This window comes from Ruditapes philippinarum, unplaced genomic scaffold (genome assembly GCF_026571515.1).
Source record: "Ruditapes philippinarum isolate M1 unplaced genomic scaffold, ASM2657151v2 ctg1253_1_1_1_1, whole genome shotgun sequence".
NCBI lineage: Eukaryota > Metazoa > Mollusca > Bivalvia > Venerida > Veneridae > Ruditapes > Ruditapes philippinarum.
In genome coordinates, this window is record NW_026858769.1 from 67864 (window position 1) to 89397 (window position 21534).

At 32.5% G+C, this 21534-nt stretch overlaps 2 protein-coding genes across 13 annotated transcripts in view; one reads left to right on the top strand and one right to left on the bottom strand.

Annotated features, from left to right (window-relative positions):
- LOC132754227 (activated Cdc42 kinase-like) overlaps positions 1-21534 on the top strand; it is a 110466-nt gene that overhangs the window by 17575 nt on the left and 71357 nt on the right. For 5 of the 12 annotated variants that reach the window (XM_060744834.1, XM_060744836.1, XM_060744832.1 and 2 more), the window contains one exon: positions 3424-3500. Coding sequence is in view for 7 of the 12 variants with exons in the window: in XM_060744839.1 (XP_060600822.1) it covers positions 12348-12423 (76 nt within the window). In the remaining 5 variants the exon portion in view is untranslated. Of the gene's footprint in view, positions 1-3423; positions 3501-10068; positions 10449-12226; positions 12424-21534 lie in introns of those variants that run through there. The other 7 variants (XM_060744837.1, XM_060744841.1, XM_060744830.1 and 4 more) reach the window with 6 other exon arrangements.
- Positions 15947-18443, bottom strand: LOC132754240 (piggyBac transposable element-derived protein 4-like). The gene has a single exon (XM_060744857.1). The coding sequence runs from the start codon at positions 18135-18137 to the stop codon at positions 16302-16304; it is 1836 nt and encodes a 611-aa protein (XP_060600840.1). The 5' UTR covers positions 18138-18443; the 3' UTR covers positions 15947-16301.

Consider the following 21534-nt stretch of genomic DNA (forward strand, 5'->3'; position numbering starts at 1 on the left):
TTTTGGGACATAAAAAAGTCATAAATTTACCTTTGCAGCCAAAATAAGGAATCAGGAGAATGTGATCATGTACTGTATGTAGCCATTTTGACCTAGATGTTCAGTAAGAGCCCGCTTTGAAGCCTTTGAATGCATTATGCCACTGGCCACATTCTTCAGGTATCATAATTCACAAGACAACACAAATGATGCCAGTCAAAATATCCAAAGGCACAACTTCCTGTTAAAATGTTCTGCCTCATTAGAAGATTGTTGATCTGCAAGCTCCTATTGATTGAGAAGAGATTTTTTGCTGAGTCATGGGGACTATTTAGTGTTAGTTCCCTCATTAACCTGTGACCACCTGTGGCTATTTATTGCTTCAGTATGTAGAACTAGTCTATAGGTCTGGTCCCAGGGCAGGGTTTAATGGGGATAACATATGGTGAGTTTTATGATTTATATCATTAGTTGCAGAGCCTCCTCAAACTTTACAGAATTTTCTTATTCATTACCTGTAATATATAGGTGTTACCATTATTTGAGATTTTGTTTGATTATTTAGTTGGATTTGTTTGTTTGTTTGTTTTGGTGCCATATTGACATTTCTGTAAATTAATGTTCCATATATTTCTGTAATGTACCCATTGGCAGTCTCATGCAAGGGTTACTGGCTTTTGTGTCAAATGCTGACCTATTTTAAGGCAGGAAATCTTTTCCTTGAATGAAAGTTTTATATATTTAAAAGATCAAGTGTTTAAGTTGCACTTTGGCAACACCCTGTTTTTAGTAATTTCAGGATGGTTGAATGTTAAAACTTATTTAAAGAAAGTGAGTTGAAGGCGCTGTGTGTTTTGATTATGGAGTGAATTGATGTTAACATTCAAGATTTCTTGCATAGCATTGAGCTTGGGCTTACTGTTTTTGAATGTAATATACATACATTGTAAATGAAAATTTGTTGTTATTTTCCATGCATATTCATCTTTATCTTAAGGGATGTAAAAAATTTGTATTTATGAAAAGTTTAATCCACAAGACAGAAATATCAAATAATGAATAGGAAAAAAAGAAGACATTTCTTTTAAAAAAAATGCACGAGACAGCAATATCAATTATTTAAGGCAACATTATTATTGAGACCTTCCAATTCACAATTTGAAAAGAAACAGACAATCTTGACCCCTGGGAATGCTTCATATTTTAGTGGAGGTCACTGTGTAAGTTGTAGACATACAAAGTTAAACATGTACACATTACAATATAACAGTAATGTGACCTTAGTGTTTATTAAAAGTGCACACCTCCATATTTATGGGAAAACAAAGTTTTATACGAAGAAATATATAATAAGAGTTTAACACTATAAAACTGATTAATCTGTAATCACTGCCCACCTAAGCCGTCTGGTTAGCTCAATAGGTAGAACGTTGGATTGTGAATCGGGCAACCCGGGTTTGATTTCTGGAGGGTGGAGGACACTTTCGTTGTGATTGATCATGAAATCCTTTCTACGGTCATTCGCACTGTATCTCTGCTCAGTTTCAGTTCCTTGCAAAAGTGAAGGCAACTTAAGTACTGGTAGACTGCTTGACAGCCTGCCCAGGAACGATGCGGTGGTTGAACTGTGCTCTGGTAAATTCAATGTGACTTACTGTCGTGATCTGGAGTGAAAACTACCAACACCATCACTGCCCACCTTTTAATATATTTTTAATACTACTAGAATAAGGGAAGTGCCAGTGTTTCCGTGATGTGTATGATTCATTATAGAATTATTATATTAAACGAATATGTTTTTTGCAGAGAATTATTCAATGAATACAAATTATAGCATTTATTCATTCAGACTCTGTGAATGAAAATGTCAGATTCTTTTGTAGTGCAGGGGGAAAAAAGCATTTTAAAAATACCAAGGTTACAACTGAAAGAAAAAATTTATACATGAAATAATGCTAATATTACTGGTTAAAAGTATTTTAATATTTTGATTTATTGCAGTTTTTATGATGAACTTTTTTAATTGTATTGACTTTGTTCTGGAAAAATCTAAAATCCACACCATCCACACCATCCACCCCATACCCCCAATCGCTTCACATCCCCTTAATAAAAAAAGAAAAAATGTAACAATATTATTAAATAAGTATGCAGAGTCTGTAAACTTACTTAGTTGACTTCATTTTGTCTCTTATAATTTTCTAAATCATCATGATTGGGCAAAAAAGTGATTATGACAACCTGGAGTGAAAACTGCTGTGATTAAGGGGAGATAATTTAGTCAGTATTTATGCTCTGTAACATTCAAATCAGTAATTATATTCGGCATTATGATGAATTAGCTGACATCTGTAGAAATGATTTATTGACTGTTTGTGGATAAATCTACCTGTGATCCATGCTATTGTATATATTGTTAAATAAGTACATTATGATCATTTGTCATAATACATGAAGGAATGTCGACGATTTACGTACATTATAAAATAATATTATTCACGGACACGGTCTTTGGTCGGACACTTTGTGTGCGAAAAGATATGTTTGATATAATATATACATTTATATAGGTATTGCAGATATATTTATATATATGTGTGTATATTTATTTACATAATGGTTAAAGAAATAAAATCTAGATCGTTGCGGAGATAACATACCTGGGTGATAGAAAGTATGATATATATGTACGGGGGTATATGTACATGTGTATAATTGTTTACGGAGATGTTATAATGCAAATATGAATTATGTTTATGCTCGATGAATGAAAAAAAATATTGTGAAAGAAAACTTACGTTCATGGATTTTTAACATGGATATATAGTGCTCTGTATAAGGTTGATGTAACTTAAATATTTATTTAATTTGATTTGTTGAAAATTATCAGTATCTGTGTCTGTCATCAGGGAATTATTATTACTATGTATTACAACTTACAAGCAACTGAAATGGTTACATTTTAGACATTTAAGGTAATGTAAAGATTATTTTGTGGAATTGCAAGTGTGGAAAGATTATTGAGAGTGTATATAATGTTTGCAAGTAATGTGTGGAAATTCCTCTTACAGAATGTTAGTGGCATGGGATAGAAAGAATAATAGCAAATACATGAATAAAGCTTGCATGTATAGCTGAATAATAGTGTTACAGACTTAACTATGTGCTCTTATAAACAAAATGACCTTGGGATACAGAGGTGGGGGTAGGGTGGGCTTTGGCTTTACATTTTTATACAATTTAAAAAAAGAAAAAAAAGAAAAGAATATCGTCAGTTTTCTTTTTCATTTTAGTCCATATTGGGAGTAGGGAGTGCGATTATTAAGAAAAAATGTATATTTGAGAATATATGGTCTATAAATTTTATCATGATTGCTGTCCTATTTGTAGACACAACAGCATTTTAGTGAAATATTATAAAATATGTGTGTCCTGTTTTTTCAGGTACCAGTAACAGAATAATGTGATGATTCCTGCAAAGTGACATATTTCGTAATAGAAGGATTTATCTTAATTGAGAGGTAAGCTTGAAATTTTACTTTAAGAGGATGGGGGAGCATATAGATTTGTCCCTCTGTCCCAATGTGAACAGAGGCCCTTGATGTATCAATGAAAACATCCATATTTTAGTTGTAAACAGTATATTTATTAATCCCCTTCCGTCAAGCGGGGAGGGGATTATAGAAATGGCCTCCGTCTGTCAACTGTTAAGATCACACTTAAAGGTCAAGTATTAAAGTCCACATTTTCCTGTCCGTTCTTTTTAAACTATTGAAACTTGACTTTTGATGAGCAAATGTGCTTATGATATGCATAGTACAACATCAAGGTCATGGTTTATTAAAGGTCAAGAAGTACACATCATGTCCGCTGCAGAAGGGGATTTGGCTGTCATTCCCATTATAGCTTGCCAAGATTATGATCCCTTTAATATTTTTGACGTTCTGATTTATTTTAAACCTTCCTGTATTAAATGCATCATACAGTTACTAAACTAGGTATTAGTAAACATTTTTCACTCGGAATAAGCTTACACTTTCTGATTTATCGTGTCATGAGTGGCTCGATGACGGTATATGATATACTGAACACCTGTCATACAAGGTAGATCGTTGCATGTTATATGTTCTTTGCTTAGATAGCAAAATACAGTATATTTTTATCTTGTGTACTTTTACTTTTCCTTGCAAGGATCTGTGTACTGATCTCTTGTTTCGTTACTTCGCGAAGGGTTCGCTAAGGTCGAGGCATCGTACAGTAATTGTGGTAACTTTATAGAAACTGGTTCAAGTGGAAAACTTCAAATTGGAAATGTGATCGGTATATATTTCTGTAAGATACTTCCAAAACTGGAGTAATTGTGGTTTTCCCATATCTTTCATGGTTCTGTAGGTCAGTGCACCTCTGTTAAAATGACATTTAAATATGTGTGTGCGTTTTGTTTAAGGTTACAATCAGTAACGTTTAATTTACAATAAAGGTTTGAAATCGTTTAAAAAAAAAAAATTGTTGATTCACTTGATACGTATGCTTGACAATTAACACTTTTCTAAATTTTATTTCCTACCCCATTATTTGTAGAAAAAGTTATATAATTGGTTTAAACTTGGTATATTCGATCATGTTTAAAGATTGTTGGAAATTTTCATTCATTAAAGTTAATTTACGCTGGGTAAATCGTAACATATATATTTTATGATTTCACCGAAGTGTTACATCTTTGAAAATTCATGCATTTTAACCATGATTTGAAATTCCCTTTTAAGTATTTCTATAAATTTTTGAAATATGTTTATTTTTTGTCTACTTTGGAATGTGAAATATGTAAAATATTAAAATACTAAGTAATTTTCTCTCATTATAGCATACCAGTTGTTCACAGATAAGATCTTGTTTCATGTATCAGTAAAGATTAGCACCTTAAAATTAAAACTTGAAACTGCATATAAATGCTGATATATGTACCGGCTGCGAGATAGCATAAAAAAATAAATAAATAAATGAATAAAAAAATCCAAATAAAAAAAGAAGCTATTAGCTTTAAGTAAGCTACATGCTGACCTTTTCAGTGTCACTATGGCTTAAGTCACTCTTCACCATCAATCTCCACCCCTGCAACACCTAAAAAATACTGGTAGTGTGAGTTCAAGCCTGCATAACCCCAGTTATCTCTTGACAGTTACAAGTATATAATATACTGAGTACATTAATTTTGCACCCTTAATTATTAGGATATGTAAAATGCCGACCCAGTTGTAACACTGTAGCATGCTTGCTGACTCGATAATATTGATAATTTTAGGTATGTAAATCTATACTATGAAAGAAACTGTGTCACGAAAAAACTTAATCCTTACCATTTTTAGCTCGACTATTCGATAAGAATAAGTAGAGCTATTGCAGTCACCCGAGCGTCGGCGCTTATGTTAAAGTTTTTGTAATAGTTCAAATATTTTCAAAGTCCATTGACATATGGCTTTGAAACTTTGCACACTTGTTCACCATCATGACCCCAACCTGTAGACAGGAGGAGGTAACTCTATCAAGCATTTTGACTGAATTATGCCCCTTTTTCGACTTAGAATTTACGTTAAAGTTTTTGTAATAGTTCAAATATTTTCAAAGTCCATAGACATATGGCTTTGAAACTTTGCACACTTGTTCACCATCATAACCCCAACCTGTAGACAGGAGGAGGTAACTCTATCAAGCATTTTGACAGAATTATGCCCCTTTTTCGACTTAGAATTTACGTTAAAGTTTTTGTAATAGTTCAAATATTTTCAAAGTCCATTGACATATGGCTTTGAAACTTTGCACACTTGTTCACCATCATGATTCCAACCTGTAAACAGGAGGAGGTAACTCTATCAAGCATTTTGACAGAATTATGCCCCTTTTTCGACTTAGAATTTACGTTAAAGTTTTTGTAATAGTTCAAATATTTTCAAAGTCCATTGACATATGGCTTTGAAACTTTGCACACTTGTTCACCATCATGACCCCAACCTGTAAACAGGAGGAGGTAACTGTATCAAGCATTTTTTTTACTATCAAGCACTAAGAATAGTCGAGCGTTGCTGTCCAACCGACAGCTCTTGTTTGACGGTTTTGTCATCTTCTCTTGGCTAATTATAATATATTTTTCTGCGTGATGACCTTTAATTAGTGCAGAGATTTAAAAGTGTTCTATTAAAAGTGTCAGTGACTCCCTAAGTAACAATAATTCATTGATTTGCAATGAAACTTGATCATTATCTGATAGACCTGTGGAGCCATCCCTAACTAATGGTATTCTTAATTTATCCAGCATGATTAGATTTCAAATAAATCAAGTCTGAATCAGCCCCAGGTATGTATTTAGCAGATAGATTTGTGAAGGAAGGCAAAAAAAAATACGGCCCATCTCCTATGTCAGTTTGCTTGTGGGTAATTATAAAAATTATAAACACTTAAAAGTGAAAAAAATGAATTTTGATCTTAATTGGTTTTATATTCAGTAATCTTTTGGGGTTGTTTTTTTAGCATTAAAGTACTGAACAGATCAAGCTTATAAATTAGAAATCACGCTGATTAGAATTTTTTTTTGAATTAATTGGATATCTTGATACTTTCTATTTGATAGTTTAACAGCGTAAAAAATTGACAATAAAGTATGTTTGTGTTTATCACAAAGCACTGCCCAAACCTGTTGAAAATGTTAAGCTTATATTTGAATCATTTTGCATTTTTTTAACTAAGTAGTACTGGTGTTACGCGAGGAAACGTGGTGGTGACTGTGAGACTCGAACATTATGATTTCTGGGTTGAGTGGCAGACACCTTTACCATCTAAGGCCACCTCTCTTCCTCATCCACAGGAAAAATTACTACTTTCTCTTTTATGAAGAACAGATGATCAGTACTGGTCATTTGTCCAGTAATATATGCTGGTTCAAGGTTGCTGTCCCTTTGTGGCTAAGGGGTTGCCTTCAGTAGTTGAGGCATAAGAATTTCAGCCACTGCGTATTCCTTCGTGATCATAAGAGGCGACTACATTGGTTCGTATAACTCACTAAACTGTAGTCTTTGCATCTCATAGCTTAAGCAGGTGATCCCTGTTGTTGCTTTACAGTTTGTTTCATCAAAGGTTGGCCAAAATCATGTTTCCTGGGTCCAAGGTTATAAAGAAATTCTCCAAGCTCAAACTCAGATCTCAGGTATTTGATTGGTCAGAAACGGCCACAAAATGTACACTGACCAATGAAAATTCTGAGATTTGAGACAGAACTCTGAAAAGAAGTTTAATAACCTAGTGGGCTGTTTTGGCGCAATATGACCTATACAAGCTGCATTGGTGCGCCATAAAACCAAACCAACAAACAAACAAACCAGGTAGCCGCCATCAGTTAAATGACCATCATATACAATTTCTGGCACTTACACAAATCAAACAAACTTGAAAAGTTTTAAGGTCAGTTGTTGACATGATTTATAAATGTTAATTTATGAGTCTATAAATATATAAAACAATATATATGACACATTTTTATACCTTCTTGAATTATAAAGGTATCATATAATACAAACAAACTGTCCAAGATTATGTACGATATAGAATGATTTATTATTACTTGACTTCTTTTGAACAGCACAGTGTTTAACCTTAAAAAGTCCAGTTTCATACATTTCTGATTTCATTTAAGAATGAGGGATGGAGAGTTTGATTATATCAGGGTGGGTCATGTTGGACATTTGTTTATAGTAACGATGGGTGACAACAAATGTCCCCGTTGCGCCCATGACGTAAAAAGTATTTGATGATTTTTCGTTATATCTTTCTATACTTAAATACATGCCAGTCGTAGTTGGTACATAATTTTTACAGTGTAGCTCTTGTAGGCTTTCCCCAATATGTTGACAGAATGCATCTGCATATTTTCATCACAATCTTGCCAGGTAGAAAAATTTCTGCAAGCATAACAGCTAAAGTGTAAAGTTATATATCTTTGCAACTGGTAAATAAATTATTAAGGTGGTGCGATAGCTCAGTTGGTTAGCCCACTGACTGTCACTCCTGAGGTTTGATCCTGTGTAACACCCGTGAGATTTTTAAGAGACACCTACCTAGAGGTATACTGGCATGAAACCCAGGTAATCTTCGCACTATACACTGGGCATCTAAAAGAACCAAGGGGACTTATTTTTCAGTAAGAGTTAGGGACTGGTTCCTGGATTCCCTTTTATCTCATAGCTCTCTCTGGAGTCTGCTGAGGTAAGGACCCTACTGGAAAAGTGTTTGCACTTTGTAGGTTATCCGATCTAAAGACTTACAAATCAGTTCAAATCAAATTATTTTGATGAAAACAAAAGGTAACCTTGTACTAAAGAAGTCGGAATTTTAAACTTTTGATGAATACAAAAATGTAGGCTACATAAGAGTAACATAGAACTATATGCAGCTTTTAAAATAAGTCAACTGTTGTTTCGTTATCTTTATAAAGGGAACTGTTGTTTTGTTATATTTATATTAAGGAAACTGTTGTTTTGTTATCTTTATTAAGAAAACTGTTGTTTGGTATCTTTATTACAGAAACTGTTGTTTTGTTATCTTTATTAAGAAAACTGTTGCTTGGTATCTTTATTACAGAAACTGTTGTTTTGTTATCTTTATTAAGAAAACTGTTGTTTGGTATCTTTATTACAGAAACTGTTGTTTTGTTATCTTTATTAAGGAAACTGTTGTTTTGTTATCTCTAATCAAGAAACTGTTGTATCATTACAGATTTGTGTAATCCATCAATTTCTTTATTATGAAACACCTTTCAGTATCATTTTCTTGATCAATTATGTTGAACGCAGCTTCTGCGTTGTTGCATTACACAGCTGCTGTCACTGACTTAATGACAATGTTAAATTATTTTGTGTTATTACTGTATACAATGAAAAACTCAGGACTTTATTGCATTATTTGGATGCATTTAAATGAGGGAAATTTTGAAAACCATGGCAAGACAGTGTGTTGTATTGATTGTGAAATTTTGTCAAACATCTGTTAAAGGTGTTAATATGCGATTTTGAACGATTATCTGAAATTGTGGCACATTTTAGGGATTTTTATAAAGTGGTGAAGTTGTGTGAATGGACCATATATCATCGGGATGGTTTTTGGAAAATTTTGATATCATTTGCTCCTAAATTCAACAGATCAGTGTATTGAACATATAATTGTACTTGACTAAATTGTCAACACACAAGGATTTTACTGTTGTGATCAAACGAGCATTCAGATGAGAGATTTGCGATGCAAAGCATTTCTTATGCTTAAGGGAGAAAGAAAAAATATATTAACACTTTCCATTTTTATTATGGTGTCGCTGACTGAAAATGAATGTTCAATTTTATGAGTCATAAATAGCGCATAATTATTATATTAACTTCGAACAAAGTATGGGAATACTAAGATGGGACGTGATCTAAATGTGTTTGTTTGACAATGAACTAACTGTTCGATTGTGTAAAAAAAGGAGATTTCTTCGGAAATGATAATTCGATTTTTTTTATGGATTTATTTACTGTGTTCAACAATGACTATTTGTTAAGAAATAAAGTCGTGTTAGCTTTAAGGCGATATTACGGACTTAACTTTAGCTGAATATTTATTACTTAATTGGAAAATTTTGTTTTTCTAAATAAACACATTGGCCATGGATTAAGCAAACGTGTAAAATTGATTAATATAATTATTATATTTTGATAGTTTTCAAAAGGAAAAATTTGAGCACTTACGCAAATTTTGGAAATTTATGCCTTAAGATTTTAATAAAGTATATATTTACAAGACGGACACTGTGATCGCAAGATAAACATAAATTTACAATATGCCAATTGATTAAATTCAATTAGACGACAATTAAAGTTGTCATCGTTGTGCAGGAATAAACTTGAGGGTTATTTGATCAAGACATTGTCGACTCTGCGTTTAAATGTTTTAATAATGAATGAAGTCAAACATTCTTTCGTAATATTATTGGATTAATAAGGGACTTCGATACAGATCGGTGGTATTGGAAGTTATTTAGCTAAAACAGCTTTTAAAAGAGGACAATTGAAGAATGTTATTGTTTGGTTAATAAATGTTTCTCGAGTGCTAATGGATAAAAATATTGTTGGAAAATATATTTTTTCTCCGGATTTTTGTATAACTTTTTTGTTGTCACTCTTCGAACAGCTGGAAATGTGAAGTGGATGTTTGAAGTGGCCGGCTTTGTGACTTTTATACAATTAAAAATGTTGTCAAGTTGTCTCGTAGAGTGATTTTATACTTACGTGTCTACGATGTGTTTTTGGAAGGGATAAATTTTTAAGGGAATTAGCAAATTTGGTAACATCGTACTAAAGAAATCGGAATTTTAAACTTTTGACTCATCAAAATGCTTTGTGGTAGCGGACGTAAGAAAACAGTGTCCTACAAGAGACACAAATCCGAAGGTATATAATTGTATAATATTTATCAACTTTGTTTTTACAAAAGATTTCTGCCAATTTTTTCTTATGCCTATACAGTACTCCCCATAATTGCAGAGGGCAATGTTTTGTCCCATGACAATTTATATATTAGATAACTGCAGTAATTAATAAAATTTTGAGAGGAGCACACAATGTCAGAACAAGTTAAAAAATTTTTATTAAAAACCTTCTAGTTTCAGGTGTGCACTATCCTTTTTCCAGGTGAAGAACATTAAATATTAGTTTAAAAATGTTTAAAATATTTTCTAATCCTGTTTAAAATCATGACATGTTTATAAATTTATATCAATCAACTGCAAATAAGTATAGTTTAAAAATAAAACTGTGCAGCCATAGTAACAGGTATGATATGGCCAGTGATGATAAATCCATTTTAGATCCTAACTTCAGACATTATTGACCAATTAACTGACCACAAGTACATTATGTCCACTTAAAGATGACATTATGATAACCTCAAAAATTTGTCAGATTAAATGCAAAACCTTCAAGCTTGTTTGAAAATTGAAATACAGAATTGAATTTAAACCTTGAATTAAATGTTGTAGTTAAAATGAAGTTTTAAAACTTGAAACGAGAGGGGAAATTTTTCAGTACAAAAATTAAAAAATTTGAATTTCCCTATGCATCCAAAAGTATTATAAAGTTGGTGTTTAGGTAATGTTCTGTCCATATCACACAATCATCAGGTTTTCATTTCATGGAGATAAAAAAATCTTAATGTTTTCATTTTTTGTTACGGATATGTAAATGCGTTAATGATACAACCATGTATCAGTTTAGTGCGTGATATTTTATATAGCAAAACTCTTTGTCAGTGATAAATTTACTTAATTTTTTTTCCACATAATTTACTTTAATCACGTTATTACAGTAATGAGGTTATACCGACAGATGTAAATGTGTTTTTGAACAGTGTTTAACTTGGTGCGTTTAACTTATATATTTGTCATCAACGTTCAATCATAATTAATAATTAATCGTTATATCTTATTGCAATATCAATATCGTGTCATCGCTCAACAAATATACCTTCTGTTTATTTCTAAAGTTATTTATGTTTAACTTTTAATCTAATCATAATAATTATGTTTAATTTGATTTTGACTTTTACTCATAATTACGTTCAAGTTTAGTTTGTAACATATATTACAAATAAAATAGAGTTTAAATTTTACTCATTGGTTTAAATTTAGTTTACGTTTTATTTGAACCTTACTTTTTCTCATATGTTTAATTTGAGAATATATTTTACATATATAATTCAATTCTAGTTTTAAATTTTTCTCAAATGTTCATTTTACTCACATGTTTTATTCAAGGTTTTAAATTTTACTCATTTAATGTTTAATTTGAGGTTTAAATTTTTCTCATAATGTTTAATTTTACTTCAACTTTTACTGATGTTTAACTTTGATCACACAATTTATATTGTGATGATGGTGCACAGCAATTTCATTTATGAATGTCTTTCATTTGTGTCTATTTTATTAAAATGTTTATATTGTGTTGGTTGTATATAACAAGATCAATCATGGTTTCGTTGATGAGATAACAACCTTGATAGATACGACAAAACATCCATTTCGGGTACATAGGTACACTATATATGACTTCATACTAGTGTTTGCATTTCATGCCACAGACGTTTATCTAGTATATCTATTATCGTAAAAAAAAATTACAAACTGAAAAATCGTTGAAGTGTGCTATATATAAACCACAAGGCGATAATACCTTTCATTAAAGCTGGGATATATCCTAATCTACATGTTATTGTGAATTATAAAATTTCGATGTGAAAATTGAGTTTTATAGATATTTAAGTGAGTTTAAAAGGAATAATGTTAATTCTCTGATATGCCATCTAGTGTATATTTCAATAAAATGGATAGACTTTCAACACGGATGTCCTTGAAAACAAAGGCAAGATTGGGTACGCTGATTTTAATCTCAGATAAGACTTTACAACAAACATTAAACCTGAACCTAAGGGGGCCTGTGCCACATCCATGCAGTATTTTTTTTCAAGATTTTTTACAACCTTACGGTAATTGAAGGAAGATCTTACAAAATTGCAATTGAACTCTGGTTGCAAAATCAACAATTCATTTGCTTTAAAATGAAACCGTTTGATTGAAGGAATTAGATTTTTAATTTGTGAATACAAGAATGACCCGCTAATTTGAGGAAATAAATTTTAAAAACGTTTTTGACTCAAATTTGGCTATTAACCGCACTAAATATCTATTTTCAGTTAAATTCCAAGTATGTTTCTGTAGCTGTAGGTATTATCTGTTTAATATTTTTTTGTTTCATAAATTATGCCCCAGTTGATCTAATTCTGTAAGTAGTCCAACTAATTGTACTACATGATGAGATACTGTGTTACTTTGTGTATGGGCAATACCTCCCCCTCTAGAACCCAGAACAAAACTGTATCAGAATCTATACCTTTGGCAAGTCAATATATTTTGACTAAAATGTAAGATGTTTAAATTTCATGATTGAAGGGTTTTGGCGCTCCGTAATTAAGTTGTTACGAGAAGTGCAACTTTAATTGTTAAATAGTCTTAAAATGTTCACGAGAGATATTTTGTTATTCGTATGTGAAATCTCTAATTGAATGCAAATCCCGTGTATTTTATTTTATTAAGAATACTTAAAACTGTTTGAATTAAAACTTAAAAGGCTTTCACCTTGTTAAATAAATGTAAATATTATAGTATGTTTTCATATTGATTCAGTATAGCAAATTGAATATATTGTGGACCAAGGACAAGTTTTTGTGTTCCTTATATACAATAACATACATTAAGTAAACAGTAAATGCACATTTTAAATTTGAACGTTTTTAATTCTTCCTAATCTATTGAACGCACATGTCATGCTTTGCATAAATTCAGAACTTTCAGAATGTTTTAGAGAATTGTTTGGAAGTGCAGAGTTGCTATAATATATAAATTTATAGCCTTTAGAAGGTAATTAGTTATTACCCTAATCACACTTATAAGAACATGACCCTTATCACACTTATAAAAGAACATGACAAGGATTTGTCAAATGCCTCTCACGATATGGGTTCGAATCTCGACAGGGAATTTGGATTCTTTCATGTGAGGTAGCTCAGAATCCAGCTTGATGGTTCTACTCAGGTGCCCGTTGTGCTTGAAATATGCACATAAGGGCACCTGTGGTCTTTTTCCACCATTAAAGTTGGAAAGTCGCCTATGACCTATTCTGTATGGTGTGACAGAAAACCCAACCAACAACATGAGGGTTTAATGGGGTGGTGCTAGGTTATTTAAGTTCTCCTAATTAAGGTAATGGTTCACCTGTTGAAGTGATTATTATACTCTCCAGTCTACATCATGAGTTAATGTCTATTAGATTATATGAGAACATATGACAAACTTTATTATAACATATACCATCAAATATTTGATATATTATATTCACACTGAACTGTTGTTATTAAATCACAGAATATTGAGATTCATGGTTAAATTGATGTATAATTTCAGCCTCTTTATCACTAGAGTAATTGGCATTTAATTTCAATATTTATGCCAAGCAGTTTATGGGATGGTTTAATATCATTTAATAAACTTTCTAAAACATCTGTGTGTCCATGGAAATTGACATGTTGTGTTTGATCTTCAAGTATATGAGTAAATAGGTATATACACAATTTATTAATGTTCATACCCCTTTTGCCCATTTTTCTGATTTCCTGAGTTTTTTACAATACATGGCTTTGTATAGGATAGCTGTCCATTGCCAGTTCAACTGCTTTAAAGCCTGGTGTGTTAACATTGTTTGTTTTCAGGTTTAGATGCCAATTTTAAGGCAAGTTTTGGGTCATATCTTAGTGGTTGATCCATCTAATAGGCTTTCCTGGTTAACTCGATCACCAGTAATCACAAGCTGCTTTCCAAGTGACCAACTATTAACCGGGCTACTCCTACATGATTCCTGAAATGATCATTGGTGAAAAACAAGTGACCATTAGTCTCAATGTCCATGATCAATTATCACAGAGATATTACATCTTGTTTTGAGGATTGAACCAGGAACCCCTTGATTATTAATACCATACGGGGCATTCTCTTGAGTTATTAAAACAGGGAGATGCTATAAAGCCAGGTTCTGTATTCTACTGTAACTGCAATCAAAGTCACTACTAAGGCCGTGTCTACACCTATTCAAGTTTCTTACATGTCACATTTAGATAAGCTAAATAAATGGCCCTTTCAACATTTTTTCAGGCACAATTTTTACTGAAATGTCTCATTAAGATAGCCCAGGATTTATACCTTTGTCTTTGCAAGACTATCATGTTTCTGTAAAATATGTGAAAAAAGCGGGAAAATGATGCAATTAGCTAAAACAGAATGGAGTAAATGAAATGCGTTCATTCTTTTTTAAAATTGAAAAAATGACAAAAATTTATTTTGATGCAAATTCTTTATTTGATGAAAATTATTCACTAAATGAACAAGATCATTTTAAATCCATTTTGACTCTACTTGAAAAAGAGCTCTTTTTTATTTTTTTTACAATGTATTCATTTTTATTTATTTATTTATTTTTGCTCTTCTGTGTATCAGCGTATTGATTTGTTCCTTTGACCAAGACATTGTAATCATTTACTGAAATTCAAAGGGCATGTACCAAAAAGTCAGAAAATAATAAAAATAACAGCACTATCAAACTTCGGGCACATGTTTTGTGTCAAACCGGTGTTATCAGTGTCTTGACAACCAAAAACTTGTAGAAAAATAGAATGTGTTCTTAACTTTCTTGCAAGGAATTATCTTCTTGGATGTCACATAATTTCTCTTTAAAACTCATTCAAGTAGGGTGTCTACACTATCCAATACAAGAGAATATGATACTTGCATTCAAGACTTGGATAGGTGTAGACGGGCCCTAAGACATTACATTGTTAATATGACAGTGTTACTGTAGTCCAATGAACTCTCATTTTGACTACTGACTGATTGTGGACTCAAAATTGACATATCATCTCATCTTAAATAGATATAAAATACTCTTATCTTTTGTGTACTTATATTTCTTTCTCATCATTATAAAAGAGATTTGAATGAAATTGTACACTTTGATAAATGAATAACTTAAGTGAATTTAAGATTTTTAGCGAAAATTTGATAAAGGCGAAGTTAGTAGTAGTTATTTTAATTGGCCATTTCTTCATGATCTTGTGGTATGCCAAGTAAACTACCACTGCTAACTACCTGCAGTGCCGAATTAATTTATGTAAACAACAGCAGTCTGCTGGGTTAAGGTTAATTGGGGTTAGGTGATTTAAACCTCTCGTTGTACCTGATTATTATTATTTGATATTTAAACCTATATATTTTTTGAAAGAAGATTAAAATATCTACATAATGATATAAAAATTATTTAATTTCATTTAGTTTTAGTTTATAAATTGCTTACAAATATCATAAGAAATGTAAAAATGTACCAAAATTATTAAGCAAATAATAAATATAACTGTTTATTTCACAAAGCTGAATGAGTCAGATCATGTTTTTGTGCAAATTTGTTAATCTCAATATTGTTAGTAACTAGTGTGTAAAAACTGAAATATTTGACAAAAAATACAGTTTATCACAATATAATCTAGACTACTGATTGTAAACATTGCACCTTTTCCAGGGAAGAAACATACCAATCAAGTCATATGTTTTGTTTTGTTATAAGCATAATTTTATGTATACTAGTATTAGACAGTCTTAAAATATCTATAAGTGCTACATTAATTGTTTATTTTGCACCATGGTCACTTCATTGGTCATTTTGTGCACGATAGTTTTTGACCGTGTGATACCGCTCGAAACAGTTTCTAACACAAAGTGCTTTATGGCATTGCTTGCACTGAAATGATGTCTCCTTCCTTTTCCTACTTCCCTCTCCCCTGTCCACATTACAAACTATGCATGGTCGGGTTGGAGCCTGTTTTTTAGCCCCAGGCTTTGGTTCAATTGCACACAAGAAGTGCCGTCCAGTCAGTCTATCTATTGGTTCAGGTGTTTGCCGCCCACCAGATTTTGGCCGTGGTGCATTTGGTGCAGTCTGAATGAGTGAGGCTATGATTTCTGCTCGAAAATCATGATGTGTCTTCTTCTTTTCATCTTCTGAGTATTTCTTGTATAAGATAAAGCTGTTCAAGATCATTAAGTTGAACATGTGAAAAAACAGCTTCCTCCACCATTTCACAGATTTCCGGAGAACTTCATAGTACTGCACAACTTGATCCGAGAGGTCAACGCCTCCCATCTTTTTGCAGTACTCCACTATTGGCATAGGTTTGGTGATTGGCTCATGCGTTTGGCGATTTTCTCTTTCCAAAACGGCTAAATTGGCAGTATGAATGGTGGTCAACATATGGACATCTCTTTTATCATGATATTTTAGAACTAACATGTTCCCTCTACGTCTGAAGATTGCTTCCCCTTTTCGAAGATTTTTGACAGATTGAATTGCTTTAGGAACACCCTTTCTGTTTATTCTAAGTGTGCCGCAAGCGTATGTGTTCAGTAAGTCCAGTTCTTCCATCAGCTCTGGCGATGTATAGTAATTATCCATATAGATGTGGTGTCCTTTTGAAAGTAAACCACAAAACGCTAACATGCCAATGACAATTTTGGTTGTAGTGCTAAGGTCTGAGTATGAACCTTGTGTATCTTCATCTTCAAGTGCTTCTACGTACTGTATGACATCTGTATCACCATGATATACATCAAAGCCAATGGTGTAGCCAGACTTAGCCTCACAAACTTGGTACAATTTAATTCCAAATCGGTTTGGCTTCATAGGGTTGTATACACGGAAATGAGCTCTACCCTTGAATGGACAGAGTCCCTCGTAAAAGCTAATGTCTCTTTCAGGTTCATACTTAAGGAAATTTTTATGCAACATTTGTATGAATGGCCGCACTTTAAACAATTTGTCGAATCCGGGTTGCCCTTCTGGAACAGCAAGGTTGTTGTCGACAATATAAAGGTTTGATAGAATCAGATGGAATCTGTTCCTTGTCATATATTTTCCAAAAAAGGAAGTATTGACACACTCCTTAGTTGACCAGTATTGTGCAATATCGGATTTCCTTACAAGACCCATTGCCATTACAAGTGCAAAGAACACCTTCATTTCATCAACTGTTACATCACACCAATCGTTCAATCTACTGTAAGGTTTCAGATTTTCATTTTCAATTCTTCTTTGTGCATATTTGTTTGTTTCTATGACAAGAATATCCCACATTCCTGCGTCAAAAAGCAGGTAAAAAAAGTCCATAGGTGTGGCGTGGTTAGGAAGATCACATCTTAGACCCGGTCTTCCTTCGAATGGCATCACAGATGGCTCATGATCTTCTCTTTGCCATCCATTGTGACTGTCAATGTCAAAAATCATATCCTTTCCAGACTGTTCAATAGACAGTTCTTGCACTAAATTTGCATTATTTAATAAATCCTCAATATATTCCTGCTCACTTTCTGACTGATCAAAATAATTATCAGTGTCACTAGAACTGGAACTAGAATTATATACATTTTCATCATCAAACAATTGTTCTAAGACATCTTGCACATGCATTCGTCTATTTTGCCCTTCTGCCATTGTTCTGAACGTTTTAACAAATGAATAAAACTGACAACATTCGCCCTTATCATGCCATCACCAACATGTACTGATTTTATGTCCTTACCACAGCTGCCGACACCGAGATATCCTGGATTTGTTAGTAATCCAATACACACCGGGGAATACACTAATCAGCACTGTCATACTGATAAGAAATAATCACCAGTGAATGCAGGAGAAATTATCTTAATTGTTTCTATAATCTGGGGTCAAGTTAAACATAAATAATCCAGGATGGTGGGAATCTTTTCAGTTTTATTCATTTGTAAAAAGTTCAGAAAAATGGCAGATTTCTAGATTATATTGTGATAAACTGTATTTTTTGTCAAATATCATATTTCAGTTTGTATATTGAGGTTAACAATATTTGCACAAAAACATGATCTGACTCAATCAGCTTTGTGAAATAAACAGTTATATTTATTATTTGCTTAATAATTTTGGTACATTCTTACATTTCTTATGATTTTTGTAAGCAATAATTAAACTAAAACGCAATGAAATAAAATTATTTTTTATATCATTACGTAGATATTTTAATTTTCTTTCAAAAAATATATAGGTTTAAATATCAAATGATAATAATAAGGTATAACCAGAGGTTTAAATCACTTAACCCAAATTAATTCGGCATTGCAAGTTACAAGCTAGCAGTGGTAGTTTACTCAGCATGATTAAAAGCGCCATTTAAAGTTATAAACTAGGTCTTAGCTGGCAGCCCCTCTGGATGTCATTGGTGATAAGGTCTCTAATGTCAATGTCTCCAGTGTAGAGGGTCTGCCACTTATAGATTTACATGGAGAGCATTGGATTTGTTATCAATGGGCCCCTGGTTCGATCCTTGGGACAAGGAAACATTTCTCTTTGACAATAATTGATCTTGAACATTGAGTCAAATGGTCATTTTGTCTCTTAATGCTGATTCAGAAATTGGTTAGATTATTAGTTGGTAGCTTGCAAAGAAATTGTTACTTGAAGTTACCAGAATGTCAATCAAGAAAGCGGCTAAGCCTGTATTTGGTGGATTGGTGGGCCAGATGTGACCATATAATTGCCATTAAAAAATCCCAGCAAAACAAACAGACTAGTGAAAAGCAACAAAAAATATAAATTATCATTTTATTTGAAAAATAAAGTGAAAGAAAGACAAGATGTAAATTCACAAGTATATACAAGAGGTTCAAAAGTACATAAAATTGATCAGAAATTGTGTTGGTTATACGAGGGTTGTCCAAAAAATTTGTGCACTGCAGTTATTGTCGTGAGAGTTTTTAATAAAAACAAATGCATTATATATCACTTGAAGGGGATATCTGTCTCAAATAAGAAAACAAAAGAAAAAGCCGACTAACCGGCGTGTCGTGTAAAAGAATGGTCATTTAGTTACCTTAGTAATGTAATACCGGCGCATGACAAAAATTGGGTTAGTTCATTATTGTAATTGTATTAATTATTTGTTGCTTGTAAAGTGCCATTTGCTTTTTATGTTATAATTTGTTTGACTGTCAAAAGAGGAATGATTTATGCAAAGTATTTTGTAGTTTTTATTGTTCTTATGCAACGGACATGAAACATATTCCACCAGTGCATGAATATATTGGACAACCCCCGTCACATAGTCCGGCATTACGGACAGACGTCTGACTGACCGGTTGTCATCGTCTACCGACTCTCGCTCTTCTACAGAGCCTTTGTGCCATTAAAAAAAACAGTCTTCGTTACACGGATCTTGTCCCCGCTTGCCCTTTTAAGTTCTTTGTAGGTATCTGTGTGTGTCTTACCAATATTTACAAAGACTTTAATGATCGTCCGTATTTCCAGACGTTTAGCGACTGACATTTTCACATAATTACAATATTGACGACCTCACACAAATGTTTGTTTACGACCGTTACAATGGGACAAATGACGTCAAATTTTCAAGTGACGGTAGGAATACGTACACATACTTTTCCCTGAATTTTAACGTTTATATGTAGTGTTTAAAGAATACCGTGATGCATCAAAGTAATGAACTAACCCAATTTTTTGTCGTGCGCCGGTATTACGTTACCAAGGTAACTGTATGACGATTCCTTTTCACGACATGCCGGTTACACGTTTTTTTCTGTTGTTTTCTCAATAAAGACATATCTCCCCTTCAAGTGATATATAATTTTTGTTTTTCTGTCAATAACTCTCACGACAATAACTGCAGTGCACGAATTTTTGGACAGCCCTCGTATTTAGGTGTTTTATATCCTCTGGTATGCATTTTATTGCCCATCTAAACTAAGGTTAATGGTAAACTAATGGGGTTCTGTTATTTACGATTGATTCAGTTCTTGTTGAATAATGATGTTTTCAGGTGAAAATGAAATGTAGAAGAACAATTTGGTTGTTTAGCATTGTCAGTTACTAGGTATCTAGAGCAATTAGTGGCTCTTTTAATTGTACTAGCAGCTTGATTGATGAGTGATATTGCCACATTACTGTTTTCTTATTGATGCTGTTTTGGATGGCTCTAATTTTGTTATCAAAACCAAAAATTTCCTTCAAGATAAAATGGTAAATCAAAAACTAACTGAATGTACCATTCACCTACCAATTTGATATTTAAATGGACATGTCCAGCTTCCAATTTGGGAACTTTTCCATTGTTAATTTTGGGGATATCAAAATGAAAGTTAAAAGTAATTTAGTCGACAGACCTTGTCAGACTGGCATAGGGAAGGGCAAATCACTTTCTATAAAAAGCGTTAAATAACATTCCTACTTTGAAGTTTGTGCCATGATTCTACAAAGGAAAGAATATTAATAGGATTCAAATATAAAAATAGGAAATGCTTTAAAAGCAAATTATCAAGATAGAGAACTGAATTTAGACAGGTGTGCTAGCCAGCTAATTCGGTCCATGTGGCAGGCCACTTGGTTCAAGCCTTTCATAATTATTATGGTCTCTTACGCTTAATTGGAAGATCTTGATGCCACATATTTTTACCACTAAAAAAGTCTCAAATAATCTTATACTAAATGTGATCACTAAATACGATAAATATTTGAAATTTAAATCCTGAAATTGCTGTTATAGATTTAAAGTACATGTTATAAGTTATTTGTGGTCAAGTGTCAGTGGATAAATCTGTCTTTTTTTTGGGTTGTACCAGCTGACGGTGTAATTATAACTTCAACATAAAATGCATATAAGCAGCCATGTGAAAATTTACATTGTATTCTTTTTGCATTTTATTGTGGTTTGACATGCTTTTCTGATATTAAAACTTTCTTATTGTCTCCTAAAAACTGAATGTAATTTTACATTCCCTATCTTGTTGACCCTGTATGCCATAAAACTTTCTCATCTTCCATGACATCTGACGTCCTGGTTTAGTTT